The sequence below is a fragment of the Oxyura jamaicensis genome, chromosome 11 (genome assembly GCF_011077185.1).
Source record: "Oxyura jamaicensis isolate SHBP4307 breed ruddy duck chromosome 11, BPBGC_Ojam_1.0, whole genome shotgun sequence".
Taxonomy (NCBI): domain Eukaryota; kingdom Metazoa; phylum Chordata; class Aves; order Anseriformes; family Anatidae; genus Oxyura; species Oxyura jamaicensis.
Window position 1 is genome coordinate 2823123 of NC_048903.1, and position 15401 is coordinate 2838523.

The 15401-nt window shown below is 38.9% G+C and overlaps 1 protein-coding gene across 6 annotated transcripts in view; it reads left to right on the forward strand.

Annotated features, from left to right (window-relative positions):
* Positions 1-2901: 2901 nt before the first annotated feature.
* Positions 2902-15401, forward strand: part of ESRP2 (epithelial splicing regulatory protein 2) — a 44460-nt gene continuing 31960 nt past the window's right edge. Inside the window, exons 1-4 of one of the 6 annotated variants that reach the window (XM_035336542.1) lie at positions 2902-3116; positions 3264-3290; positions 3549-3702; positions 4479-4607. In XM_035336542.1, the coding sequence (XP_035192433.1) occupies positions 3097-3116; positions 3264-3290; positions 3549-3702; positions 4479-4607 (330 nt within the window). In that variant the 5' untranslated portion in view covers positions 2902-3096. The remainder of the gene's footprint in view (positions 3117-3263; positions 3291-3548; positions 3703-4478; positions 4608-15401) is intronic. The other 5 variants (XM_035336547.1, XM_035336545.1, XM_035336541.1 and 2 more) reach the window with 5 other exon arrangements.

Consider the following 15401-nt stretch of genomic DNA (forward strand, 5'->3'; position numbering starts at 1 on the left):
TCATTGTCTTCCTTCTAACTGATAATTAAAGTATCAATAAGGAAGACAAACAACTTTTTGGTATCCTACAAGTTTGGAACAGCAAATAATCTTTTAGTATCTCTGAAAGATAATCAAAGTTTTGCTGTAGCTCTGAACGTGGTAAGGACATCACTCTGGATCTTGTGTCCCCATGTTTCACACTCCTTTTATTGGCTATTGCAAAAGGACTTCTGTGATCAGGACATTCAGTCAATGGTGTTTTTAATAGTACTGTAGTAAAAGGGAGTTTGTTTTTTTTTTTTTGTTTTACCTTAGTGTCTTGATTTATTGGTCTGTGGAATATGTATAGTAAAAATTAAATTGGCACGACAGATTTATCCATTTCAAGCACAATGAGCTTCTTCAGCATTCTCATGTGATCTAACTATAAGACAATTTTATTTTCCAGTTTTGTTTGATTAAAAAAAGAAGTGAACAAGATAATCACAATACTAAACTTGGATAATAATTAATGTTCATCTTTAGAACTTCTATTCTCCATCCAGTTAAATTTGCAAGACATTATTCTTGTATGGAGCCTACAAACAAACAAGAACCTCTATAAACATGACTGCCAGGATTAAAGCTAAAGGTGAGCAATAAAGTCTTTATTTCAGCAAGATCTTGGTTACAAATTAACTTTGCTAATGCCCAGTGTACACGGGCTTATCCCACACAGTGTTTCAGGAAGTGGATCCTGTTGCTGTTCTCTGGAGACATGCGATGTCATTCCTTTGCATTTTTTAAATCCATACCTTTGCAGGGACTGGTGTAATTAAGGATTGCATGCAGAGAGATTAAAGTTTGTGGGTAGAAGGGGAATAGGAAGAGAATTACAAAACCTGAAAATGTGTCAAGGGTCTTTGGCATTGACATGATTAGGATTTCATTAACTTGGCATGTTGTTATAAGTAAATTGTAATACTTGATTCTTTCATATTAGATCCTAAAAGACAGGTGCAAGGGTATTGGCATTCTTTGTGACAGTTCACAAAGGCCTGTGAGCATATCTGTCAAGCTGGCCAAGAAATATCGAGTGTATGGTCCCTTATACAAATCTGATTATTATTATCAGAATTTTACATGTAATAGGTACATATTAGGGCTATAGAATGGCACCCTCATGAAGGTAGCTATGTTGTAGCAGAAGGGTGCTTTTTTCTGTGAATGTAGCTACAGAAAAAAATTGTTTGCATTCATCTGGTCAGACACTACCTCCCCCCAACCCCTGTGATATACACGCATTTGGGAGGGGAGGAATAGGTTGGGATAAGAGAAACATTTTTTCTCACACTTGAGATCAATATATTTTTATAATTCACATTACCATAAGCGGTAAGAATCACTGCATACACAATTAAGAGGCTGTGAAGCCACTTCATTACCACTCTATCTAACCAAAAGGAATATAAATGGGCTCTTATTCTACCAAGGCCTTCTAAATATGCATTGATAGAGGAAAATACAGCTGTCATGTAAATTTAGAAGTGCCAGAAAATAAACTGCTGAAAACATTTTGAATATGTAAATATATATATGTTACAGAATAAAGCTGTCATCTCCAAGTGTTTGGGAATTTGCCCTTTCTATAACAATGATGTATCTTCAGGACTACTTTTCAGGCAGCTGCACACGTGAGCAGTAGAGATGACAGCTGAAAGGCATTTAACAGCTATCTTGTAACATTCAGTGAGCTACACCTGTGTACTATGACTTCTCTGCAGTCCCTGCCAGGTAAATACTTGCAATCTGTGAACTCTAAGATTATTCCTATGAGATGGCATTCTTGAACTGGAAGTTGCTTTCATTGAAATAAATAGAAATAGTTTTGGTGATGCTGTTAGCATGTGAATTGGTGTTTGCTGAACTAGGTCCTTAATAACTGCTGCTTCATAAGACTTTAAAAAGAGCATAAAAAATTAACCAATTAAAAAAATTAGCATGTTAAAAGAAGAAAAGAAAATGGGATGTTAATATTTAAACCCTTCAGATATTCACAGTTAAATGTCCACCTCTGCAGTTTCCCCACCGTAGGCATCAGCAGCTAAATAGCAGCATCCTTTTTGAGTCAGTGAAAGCTATATTTTAACTCAGCACTGATACTGAATTACAAGTTTAAGATCTAATAAAATAAATATACATATGATCGATCTAATTTGCAACATTTGCCCTTTAAAAGTAATGAGTAACTTATTAATTGTGGTAACAGGAAAAAATAGTAAGGTGGTCAAAGCATTTTTTTAGCTTTTTTTGTTGTTTCTTCTGCTTGAAAATAGATTTGAGTTTGACAGAGTCTCTAAAAATGTCTGGAGCCACAACGTTGCAGATTTCCCTACTGCTGCCATCCAGCAGAAATGCTTGGAGGAGGGTTTTTATAAACCAGATGGTGTTTTACCAGTGTGGTCTCACCTGTGAGACAGAAAAGGGAGGAGATACAGAGAAAAGCTGCTCATCTGCACGGTAGTTAATGCCGGGGCGATAGTTCCTTACTGAGTACGTACAGGACAGAAAATACAGTGCTTCACATGTCCGCTTTGGAAAACGTCCTAGATACACTCTTTCTCAAAACCGAAAGTTATTTCGCAAGTTATTTCACCTTTGAAACCTCGTGGAGAACAGGGCCTAAAACGACAAGCTATCCCGCGGGTTACGCCGCCCTCCTCTTACAGGTGAGCTCTGGCACCGCCGGCTCGCTCCGTGCACGGCCACCTCGGCAGATGCCATTAATTCGGAGCAGGTGAAGGCTTACGTTTTGTGCCTTTCAGAGCCAAGGCTCTGTTTTCCTAGCCGCACGTGCACACTCTTCAGATTTAAAAAGCAAAAAAAGCCCCCAAACCCAAAAGGCCAGTGCGAGCAGGGGGGCGGTTAAAGCCCCCAGCACCTCCGCCGAACCGAAAGCAGGTAGAGGGACACTTCCTGCGGGTTGGAAAAAGGGAGAGAAAGGGAGTTTGCCTCTCATCTCCCTCAAAAACCAATCAGGCCGGATCAGCCAGGCGCTGAGGCTCCCTCCGTCCCTCCTACACCTTTCCCAGAGACCCAATGGCCTCGTCCCTCCGGGAGATTGACTAGAGTCACATGAGCTGCACCAAGGGCAGGTAACTCAGGAGAGGAGAAGGGGAAGGGGAGGAAAAAAAAAAAAAAAAAAAAGAAAAAAAAAAAAAAAGGCCAAGCTCAGGCTGGGCTTCTGCCATGATGTCAGAGGGAAAGAACCCCACAGCTTGCTAATTTTACCTTCCAATCAGCCCCGGGAAGGAGATCACCGGGAACAGGTAGAGATGCAAGTTTTCTCCATTTTATTTTATTTTATTTTATTTTTTGGTCTCAGAAACCCTACCTCCTAAGTAGCTCTTTCTTCTCCTTTTAATATTGTGACTCCTCGTTCTCTCCTTTCCCCTTTGATCACTTGGAGGTAGGGGGTGAACCTTTGCGGGATTTTTTTTGTTCCTTTTTTTTTTTGTCTGTTTGTGTGTCTCTTTTTTTTTTTTTTTTTTTCTTCTTTTTTTTTTGACCTCTGCTTTTGATTGTAGTTGTTTCACCCCTGTGGTCATGACGGCTTCGCGCAGTGACTCTTTGGTGGTGTTGTTTGGGGCAACAGCTGGTGCATATGGGGCTAAACTGGGTTCGGATGAGAGGGAACTAATTCTCTTGGTGTGGCAAGTTGTGGATCTCCCCGGCAAGAAGGTATGGCTTCGACACCCGGTCCGAGGGCGCGTTCCTCGGGCGCAGCCTTTTTCTTTTTTTTTAATAAAAAAGTTATTTCCCTTCCGTTTGAAGGGAAGAAACAACTTTCAAAGAAAGCCTGGCCTCTTCCCACCCCCTTCCCCTCCCCGGCCCTCTAGGACCATCGGTGGCCCCAAACCTGAGGGCTCCTCGGGGCTCCTGGAGGCGCCCGGGGCAAGCTGGGGCTGGGCGCCCCTCCTCGGCCGCCTCACGGCACCCGCTGGGCGCTTTTATTCTTCCTTTGTACAGAAAAATAGCCCCCTGTTTGGATAACTTTTCAGGGAATCTTAAATTCCTCTAATTTTGAGGCTAATCTGAAAAAAGTTTTGTTTTTTAAGCTCCCTCCCAAAGCCCTTTCGTGAATAATAATCCCTCAGAGATGAAGGGCTGTAATAAAACAAACGTGGCTCTCAATTTCGTGAACAGATTCAGGAAAGCGCCTTACCTTTTGGTGGTCTTCCCTTTACAACGAAAAATTCCCCCAAAACTCAGCTCCAAGCCCAAGCGGCGAGGCCTGAAGCCGCTCCTGTGGCCCTCAGCAGAGAGCACAGCTCTCCCAGGTGGGAGGGAAGGAAACCCAGGCCATTTCTGAAACCTTTATCAAAAAATGCATTTTTTTGCTCATCATGATAGTCATCGGGGCAGTGATACTGCACCTTTCTGATTTTTCTGCATTGTAAATGTGTTGTTAAGCAGAGCTTGTTTATCGCTCCTCACTTCTGTCCATCTGTTTTTAGGTAGGGACACTGCACAAATCCCTGGTGAAAGCAGACAATTTGGACTTAAGTGATCAATGTCGTGAAGTGAGTGGTTTAACATCAGAGGGACTGGGCAAAGCAGAGCCTCTGGACCGGGTTCTTCAACAGGTGAGGTGCTGCTCTTTGCAACGGGGGCAATGTGGGGGAGAATCCAGGGTCAAGACTCAACAGTCCCAAAAAAGAAAAACTTCGGTTTTGTCTTTCACTGTGAAATCACTAGCAAGTTTTTGTGTTTAAACCTACCAAAAAGAGACCTGAAGCATTTGAAATGGGAGTCCTATAATTCTGAGAGTTAGGTACAGCTCCAGAATATTTGAGCTCATGCTCTGGTTCTTGGAAGTTTTGGCTTCGGATTATGTTGGTAGGCCTCCTTTTATTCCACGTTTCTCTTACTCAAGACTTAAATATATATAAATAAATATGATGATAAACATGATAAATGCAGTACTGATCAAACTTTCAAAATGTAGGTGTTATGTTTTAATTAATGTTCTCTGCTATGATGTGTATCAAAATATTAACCCTTTCTTGGTTGTTTTTCTTGAAATTAGTTGAATTTATCAAAACTATGCTTACATAAAACATCAGCTGTGTTTGTCATATGTCATTCTTCCAAATGAGCTTAATTAGTTTAGTAGATTTAGTAGATAATGAAGTGATTGATTGTTTCTACAATTCCTATATTCTACTCTTCAACTAATTTAGTATCACACTAACAGTAATTCTGTAAATTTATATGGTCCTTGCACTTCAACATGCCATAAATTACTTTAAAACTTCTAATGCAAGTACTGTGTACATACTCAGTTCATGAAATTTTGCTTTCTTTCCCTTTTATGCATACAACATGTGCTTGAGTGGAAAAATACAATAGTGCGTTTTTGCGGAACATATAAAACTGGCTTTCCACACCTTGTCTGAATCACTTGTAGGTGTGTTTCAGCAAGAAACTTGCTTAGGCAGTAGAACAGGTTCATGTTGCTGTAACTTCTGGTGACACAGAGATAACTTGGCAGACTAGGTCCTAAACCTCTTTGATACTAAATGGTTAACATTTTAGTCTGGAGTGGGTACCTTTAAAAACAGAAATATGTAACTTGTGTTTTAAAATCTCTCAATATCAGCTGTGGATGGCATTTATTCTACTTGCACAAGTTTTGCTAGACTCTAAGACCAAGAGGCTTTTTTTTTTTTTTTAAATGCTTCAGAATAACCCTTGAGAAAATGTGCAGCTGCAGGTTTGATCTTGTCCCAGATCTTGCGCTAAAGACATCTGGAACAGCTTAGCCTAGTACACTCTGTTTACCTTTATAACAGACACACTTTAATTACACTCAATACTTTATGAGAGATTGTATCTTATTGCTGTAAATTGCACTGTAGGTGGGTCTGATTTAGCAAATAAAAGGAAATACTACCTTTGTGTGTAGGTGTGGTAGAGACTCTTGAAAAACAACAATTTTATCCTTTTTGTTTGGCATATCTATGCAACCAAATAATGATTTTGCTGTTAATTGTTGGATGCCAGTTGTGATGTGGCCAATTCTGTCATAGATGTGCTGGAACACCCTTTACCTAAGCTTGTCTCCTTGCCCCTCCGTACTCCCTGATTCCATGGGAGTTTGGGAGAATTAATTCATCCTCTCACTTGCAATATCAGCAAAAGGTAGAATTGTGTATTATTTTACAGTAGACCCTTTTTTTCTGCATTTTTTAAGATCCATTAAATGATTTAACTGCATCATGTATTTTAAGGATGTCAGGTACTTATTGACACATACAGATTTATTTTCCCCTCAGTAAAGTATTTTGATTAGCAAAAGTACTGGTGGGTGAAGTGGTTATTTGAAAAGGAGGAAGAAAAGGAAGCAGACGTGTACCTTGATTTGAGATAATGTTGTAGAGTATGTGAAATTCGTTTTCCACACCCTGCTTGGGTTGTGGTAGAGAATCTGATGATGCAGCTGAACTTGCTCACTTTAGTGCTCACCTTAATCTTATAAATGAAAGTTTCAGTACTCACTTCTGTGTTGGGTTCTCAGTCCCTACACGTAGAGTGAAGTGAGAATCCCCAAGCATAAAGCTGTTGTAACTTTTATCTGTGCTTCAGAGGTCTCTTCCAACCTCAACCATTCTTTGATTTTGATTTGGCAATTCATAATTGGTAAATAGTAGATCAGCTTCCGTGGGCCTGGAGTTTTCCCACTGACAGCAGAAAACCTGTTACTTTTAGTTCACTTTCCAGGAATGATAGTCTACCAAAAACCTACAGTCTGGTTAAATCTTTACTATGCTTGGTAACAAAGCACTTCAACTGATGTTGCATCATTTCAATTGTACTTCATATTCTCATAGTGCTGCACCTCAGACTACTCATTGGTTGGGTTTGTCTCAAGTATTCTAAAACACTTCTGTTTTCCCCGACGTATTTTTGCTGTGTAACTTAACAAAGAGAGGTTGTGAAGCACAGAGTCCCCTAAATGATCAAGCTTATTTTATTGTAGTGTATGTTCTGTACATTTTTCTACAAGATTTTTCATACTGTATTTGTCTAGGCTAACAAGCATTTGATTCCACATATGCTAGTTCACTTATGGGATCCAGCTGTATTTTCTTGTAGCTGATGTGCAATGTTTGGTAGCTATGTTTTGGGTGGAGAGGAAAGATCCTGTATATATACAAATATTAGGGAAATAACTACCACAAGTCATAAAGTGTATGCCTTTTGGAAGCAGTTCGCTTGATGTATTTAGTTCAAAATGGCAGTAATAACTTGTCTCTGTTGTAGGGTCATTAATGGTGAGCATAAAACTGCTGACTGAGATGTGGTGTTGTAATTGAAGAATGCTACTGAGTAGAAAACATGAGGGGCCTTTTTTTTTTTTTTTTTTTAAACAAAGAAAGCAGGAAATCTCAAGTTCAAGTGTATGTTTGGAACTGTTTTGAACCTGTGATGTAAGCCTCTAAGCACGCGTTACCTGTAATACTTACTAAAGGGAACAGAGTCCTGAATATCTTCCTGCAGCACTAGGACATCCTTGCTAGGTTTCTTTGGTCACATCCTCAAATCATGTAACTTCCTTATTTAGTATGTGATTTAGAGTTTTATTTTCTAGAGTTTCTTTTTCGTTTTAGAGCTTTATGGTTTCCCAGTTTCCAAACTTTTAAGGGGAAAAAATGTTTCCAAGTTGCTATCTGAAACCTTGCAGGAATGGAAGCTTGTTTTAAAAGAGCGAAACCAGAACAAACTTTACCTTTCTTTCATCCCCATTACACTGTCATTAAAAAGCTGACATCTTCATGTGCTTCTTTGATTATAGCCATAGAGATTCTTAAGCTAAAGATCTGATGCTAAGTTGAAAGTGTTGTGGATTTCTTAATCCTTCCCATACAGAAAACCTGGCTAAATCAGTATAATTTGCCTTAAGACATGTTGCTTTCCTTTTGCAAGGCAATATTTGCATGTGTCCCTGACAAAGGATGCAGTCTAAGAAGAGCTAATCATTTTGGAGAGGTGTCTGCAGTGTTTAGCTGTAATTACCATCCTTCTTTGAACGATATACATGAAAAGGGAGAGGTTCTCATGAGAGCTGGGTCTGCTTTTGGACCTTTTGAAAGCACCCAAATTTTGTCTGTGGAGTGACATATAAGTATGAAAAACTTGTTTGTAAGACTGTTCTAGTCTTGCTGGTCTTTCATCAAACTTCACATTGGATGAAATACATTAGTGATAAATTTAATTCATATTCTTTATCACAGAAAGGCTAACCTGTGCATTTTTTCCCCTCTCAGCTAAACCGTGTTCAAATTGAAAATACTGAGAGGTTGCCACCTCTTCAGGTGATAGCAAATTACCACTTCTCTAAAGCATGTTCGAATGCCTATTGATTGGTTATGTGAGCTGCAAGAGCAGTTTATTTTCTCAGGTATCAACAAATTCAGCAAGAAACAAGCTGATTAGATGAGCATTTGGAAAGAAAGGGAGGCGGGCAGGGAAGAGGTGGAAGAACCAGTGAATTCCTCTAACCTGATAAACCGGTTGCAACTTTTTTTTTTTTTTTTTTTTTTTTTAAAAAAAAGAGAAACTTGTTCTGCAGCCTCCTCTTCACAAAGTGCTAGCAGAAAGTTTTCTTGGCTCTCTCCTTCCAGCTGTCACACCTTCATTTTAGGTAAATGACTTCTGAAATGTTTTTTCAATGTACTTCTGAATCTTAAGACTGGAGGAAAAAAGCCTAAAAATGCACACTGATTTTTTTTTTTTTGACTTGAGATGTTAATCAAAAGACAAATAAATGCAACCCCCCCAAAACGTGAAATAGGAAAAAGGATGTTCAAATGTATCTTAATGGTAATGCTGGGCTGTTTTTCTGGAGCAGAAAGCTAATTCTTACTGTTTTGTTGCTTTTGTTACTGTCTTAAGTTTAGCTAACTCAAGGGAACTAAGCAGCATGTAAATTATCTTTGGTCAAAGACTTTTCTTGAAACTGATCACAACCTTTTGTTTATTTATTGGGACTGTGGTGGGTCTTCCAATTTGAGATTGTTTGGTGACTATATCAGCCCAATATAACTCTTGGCAGAGTCTGTTTGGAGTTTTGGAGTGTTAGCTGGGTCTGAGTTCTGAAGTTTTGGAGCAGGTGTTTGGCAAACCTCTGGCAAGTGTTACTGAGCAGGCTGTTCTTTCCACAGCAAATATTTAGGGTGTAGTTTCACAAGATTAGGCTTCAGCTGCAAAGCCAGCTTCTTGCCCCTGCACCATGCTTGGCCATCCTTTCTGTTGTGTCAGTAAAGTTCTTTGTGAGGCTGTGCTGTAAACAGGATCGCTGAAATGAGCAGGTAGGGTGGGAACTTGTAAGCTGCTTTGCTGTCCAAGCTCACATCCCATGAAACTACACCCTTTGGTTGTGTTTTCATGATCCAGCATGTTTGGTGATACCAGCTTAAAGTATTTCTGCCCCCACATCATGCTCTCAAGCTGCAGTTGCACAAAAATTTCTCAGTAGCACCTTTCACTAAGATGTTGCTTACATGGACCTCCCTCCCCTGCTTTTTCCAATACAAAGATTTTGGGGGCTGCATATTAAACTGGAGCAAGGCCCAGTGCTGAGTTGAAAAACAGCTCTGGTCTGGAGCGGTTCTGTTTGATGTGCAGCGAGGCAGATTAGGTGGTTAGCTGCTGAGGGCAGCTGTGGCACCAAGGTGTGGTCATGCACTGCGTTTGAAATGAGAGAAGTGTTTTAAGGCAGCCTGACTACCAAACAGCTTGTATTGTGAAACTGTGGCTTTGGTTTGCACCAGCAGTAAGTGATGAGGATGCCCCAGCACACACAAGGTTGTCAGGGCAGGTGAGACACAAACACCTCTTGCAGGAGGGCTGAGAGGGCTGTGAGCAGTCTTATGCAGGGTTCTTATTATAAGCATCTAATAACTTCCTGTTTCCATTAATAAACCTAGCTTAACATTAGTTAAAATGTTTGATACCTAATAATTGGATTATTGTCAGTCTGATAGGGAAGCAAGGGGGTGGTAATGCCTCCTGTAACTGCAGGCTGTTGCAATATGGAATTTTTCTGTTTAGCAATGAAAATGGATGGCAAACTCTCATTAAAGAGCTCTCGTTGTAATTCTGTTGGTGATAGTGTAGGATTTTTTTTACCATTACAAATCCTCTGTGCTACTCAGCTCCCCCTGTGTTATAACACATCTGTTCTCTCAAAAGTTATCGAGTTAATACCAGAAACAGTCCCTCTGTTATATGCATATAGCAATATACATATACCAATATTGTAGTTTCTCTGAAGGCTGCAATGCTTTCATCAGAACTCCTTGAGTATTTATTTAAACCTTGCTTTGTTCCTGTGTTTAGGTACATTTCACTTTAGAATCACCAGAGAATAAAAGGTATTTGGCTAAAGCTGCATATTACTTTCTCTGAAAGCATAAAAATGTGGTATTCACAGTTAGCTGTGCTACTTCTTTCTCCTCTTAATTTTAAGGGAAGTACCATATTCATTTGAAGTGAATAACTTGGCCCAGTGGTTTGAGGATGAGCTAGCGTGGAGTTTTTATGGCAGTGGATGCTGCTGCTTCTTCCGGTGAAGTTTAAACTTTAGCATTAAGTCTCTTACTAAGTCTGGATGGACTAGCATATATAAAAAATAAACGTTCCTATGACATGTTCAGAGTAGCTTGAAAGCTAGAAATACCTGTCTTCACACAATATGAGGTTGTGCAATGTTTAAAGCTGTGTCACTGGCACATTGCAGTGTTTTCACTGCTATGATATTATACCTGAATACTTTAATTTCTCTTGAAATTGTACTTGCAACACTTTTATATAAGTCACTGGAAGATGGTAAAACAAAGGGTAAAAGCCTATTAATACAAAGATTACTGCTGGTGAATACGTGGTCCTCAAAGTTTTTGAACTTCTTATGACTTGCTGTAAATAGCTACTGGAAAAAAGTCCCTGGAAAAGTGTTAATGAAGTGTTTCTGGGGTTTCAAAAGTGGCTAAGCAATAATGAGGAATTATAATAATTATGAGGAATAAAGGATTTGGATTCTACCCTTTTAATAATAAAAATGCATGCGATGTCTCTACCAGTTCTTACATGTTAGCAGGGAAGCAGTTAACAAAATTTGGTGTGGATGCTGTGTTGTCTGCAAACCTTCGCTGTTTCTCTCTTCCTTGGGTAAGAATTAATCTGATTCTTGTCACAGCTTTTGAAAGGGCTGCACAGTTCTTGCATCAGTGTGTTGGCTTGCTCAGGGCTTTAAAAACAAAAAACAAACAAGAAAAACAAAACACCCTCAAGTTATATTCAGTAGATCTTGCATAGGTAAGCGCTGCCCAACAAGGACAACACCTCTGTCAATGTGTTGCAGCAGCCAGGTTCATGAGTGACACATGGATGTTGACAGAAACTGATATTGCTAGCAAAGCAGTGTTGTGGCCAAAGCTATAAAAATGCTGATTTGAATTTGAATTATTTTTAAGAAACAACTGAAATAATGTCAGCTCTGTTTCATTTTATGCTTTCTGTGGTTAAAATTGGAACTTCTGTATCTTTCAGTTAGATATATAATAATGTCTCTCTTCCCTACATTGGTATCAGTGGCATCTGAAGTTTATGAACCTGAGTGGTTTTTCTATCCTTCAGTCTTTCTGGGGTACTCAACCAGCAGGCTACAGTGGAAAGAAACATTGCATATAGGTGGAACTATCTTATTCTCTCTTTTTTTTTTTTTTTTTTTTAAAAGAACTAGGCTCCTGTGGTGATGTTGGACACCCTTTAGCTTAAAAGAAAAAGGTTCTGTCACTAGAGCTCTAGGGCAGCCAATGGACTGTCTGCATTACCATTCTTACTGAGTTGAAACCAAAGCTAATTAGTGGTGTTTTTGTTCTCTGGTTCTAATTCTAGGGAAATTTAAGCATGTTCTTTATTGTTTAAATGAATTGTATAGACGTTTGCAGTGTGTAAAATCAAATGTGTTTACATAAATTAAGACAAAATTACTTCCCTGAGAAGTAATTCTGTCACAGTGAATTCCACCAGAAGTAAAATAGAGCTAAATTATGCAACCAGGAAAATAAAAGCACAAAAACCATTGTGGAGGTTTTCCTTTGTAAGCAGATATTATTGTAACTGTGTTCCCGAATACCTTAAAGTTAGTTTAGGAGTCATTCAAGGTGAAGAGAGTCACAAAACAGTGTATAATACATCAAATATCTTGAATCAAGTAACTATCAGACTGGGGGAAGATGCTCGAGTTTGAGAACTGGAAAATATGTTACAGTTGCAAGAATGACTGAAACAATGAAAGAGTTTGGGAGTTTCCTTGCTTTTAGTTTACTAGGCACTGTCATTCCTTACAGCACAAACTGACAGGATGAACTTTTGCTTATTGTGAAGCTTGCGAAAGGACACCAGGTAAATGTGCAAGGTAGAAGAGAACTGCTGCTTCTGTGGTATACTTAAAGAAACAGAAGAAACTATAAATCACCTCCTACTTCTCCCTTCAAATCTCAGACACAAAGAATTGATCACAAGGAGCTGTGTGATTTGTTTCACTTCATATTCTATGCAGCTCACATTATGCTTTGTCAGTCATAATGCTTTGAAAACAAGACACTACATAGAAAAGAGAATGCAGTTCTGTAAGAGGAAGCAACATCTAAATAATGCCCCTGTTAGTGTTCTAGTTCTGTATTGGGCAGGTCTGAATCCCTTGGAAGGCCAAATGGAAGTTCTGATCTTATTCAGTAGTAGACTACTACAATTATTATTTCACTTATTTTCATTTTTCCTTTTTTCAAACGTTATCAGTTCTTGATGTGTGGGGTTGCTGCACTGGTCTGTGACTTCAAAATTTCAGAGTTTAAAGGCAAGTTGGCCTAGGGATCGACTTCTATTTATTTTCTTGAAAGCATGTTGAACAAGAAAGGGAATACTCAGAGCAGTTCTATGAAAGCTTGACTTTTCTGCTGATATTTATAAGGGTATGAGCAAGGATCACTTGGATTCCATTATAAGATAAGATGCTTACTGGATCTCAAGTCTATTCAGGGTATTATTATGGTAGAATACCATACATGCTTATGGTATTCTACTGTATTCAGTTAAAGGAATGAGAGAGAATCTCATTATCCACAGAAATGTGGATAATACGTATACTGTCGTCTTATAATTCCTGTTTCCTTGGACATTACTGCAAAAAAACCCCGAAAACAACCCCACCCCCCCCGGGGGGGGGGGAGGGGGGGAGTTTTAATTTTTAAGGCATTGGCAATGCAATTCTCCTACAACTGGTTAAGCTTGCACTACAAACAATGAGGTAGTGTTGAGTAAATAGAGCGGTACCATGCATTACAGTCAATAGAGCCGGTGCTAAAGATCACATTGCTAATGAAAGTTTGTCCTTGAAACAGCGGTAAAAGGGAGTGGGGGAGGTATAGAACGCAGATAGAACTCATGCTTAAACTAAGATTTTAGGAAATATTACAGTCACAGTATATGAATTAAAACCTAGAGTTTGGAAAGTCTGTTCAATCCTTTCTTTCAGGCTGCAATGACTTGCTCTGTGAGTTGAACTGATAGCAAACAGCCAATGAGGAGTGTGAGGCAGCATTGTAGTCCTACTTGAAATATAGGTAAAAGGTTGACAGAATATGGATTTTTTTTTTGTAAATATTCAAAGTTTCCTGTAAGAGTTATCTTTTGTTTAAAGACAGACTTGTGAATAACCTACACAAACAAATGCCTAGGTGATCTGTAAGATATGCATCTTTTTTGCATGTTGTTTGTTTTTGCTGCCTAATGGCCTCTTTCTTATAGGTTAATTTAAACTTGAAAATTGCTTACTTTTTCTCAGTGTTTCCTTGTTGTTCAGTTCCCTGACACATAATGCAGTAGTAAAGTAAATGTAGAAACTGTGCAGTTCCTATACGGCAGGAATGGGCTTCTTTTGTCTCAAACAAGGCAAACTTCTAGTAGCTTGTTTGTGGATTCCCATGCACATTTCAGCACTCTCTTATTAAAACAGATTGTGCTTTTGAAGATAAAAGCTGTGACCTGATTGCTGTGACATTTAGGTGGCCTGAACCATGGTCTTAGCTTTTATGCTTAATGCATTACCTGAATGAGATGCTGTAGATATGATAGCTGGAAAGCATGCAAATAATCTGGCGTTGCAAACTTCTATGTCAGAAATAATTAATCAAAAATGGTCATAAAATGCTCAAGTGGCATGGCTTGGACAGATCTTTGTCTTGGCAGACGGTTAGGTTTTTGCATTTTTTCCAAGGAAAAACTAAAACTTTTAAGCAGCTGTTTCTGTTGTAGCAGAGAGACCCGGGCCCAATTAAAATGACCCAAAGAAATAAATAATGCAGCAACTTCACACTTAACACACTTTATTATAGTTTTGAGTAACAACAGTGTTTTCTACACTCTGCAGAGTGTCAGTGGACAAAGCATGACAACCATTGCTTCATTTGTTTTTCATGTTCTACCTGTTGCTGAACCATGCTTGGGGAAAAAAAAGCTTTCATATAGAAGATTAATGGTAGGTTAGCCTCATCTAAGCTGAACTTACAGCCCCTTCATATATCAGTGGAAAAAAATATGACCTACTTTAAAGTACTTGTTGAATGGGAAGGATGTAATAAACTTGAATACCTTCTGTTTTTTTCCCTCGAACATTAACTGTCATAAGAACTACATATGTGCTGTGCATCTCCCTCACCACTCTGTGGTGACCAGTGTGATGACAATGAGGGAGATAGTTATTTCCTGAAATTTCAACTTCCCAGCACCAAAGCAAGAGATTAAAAATTTGATATATTCAAATAGCTTTAAAATATACATATCCTGTCTTTTTCTCTTCTGGTTGTTTTGAAGATTTGTAATGTTTGGAATTTTATGGCAGAATTCCCCAGTCAGATGATGTTTGAGACCGACTCAGCTATCTTTGTTGCTATCAAGCTTGTGCCATTTGTGGTTAACTAGTTTCTTTGTGAGATAAGAGTTTGTGTCTATGCAGCCACATAAAGTAGATGCAACTGTTTTGAAAGAACATCAGAAGCAGCAGGATATGTGGTACCTGGCTTGCTCTTGAAGCTTTCTGCAGGAAAGGGTATAAAATGACAAGATAGTAGGTAGTGAGAAGTGGCGTATCCTGCAGCTCCTTGAGATCAAGGTGAGCAAATCTGTTCTTACACTTTCAAATTCCAAAGGTGGATGAAAACTCTGGATTGGTCACATGTGAATATACGGGACTATCTCAGGTACACTTGTTGTGGCCATTCTGATTGATTACTCTGTTATTAAATGCAGTTTGAATGCCTTTATACCGTCGGTGATGGGTGACTTGACTGATCATACTGAGCACTGTTATGCTG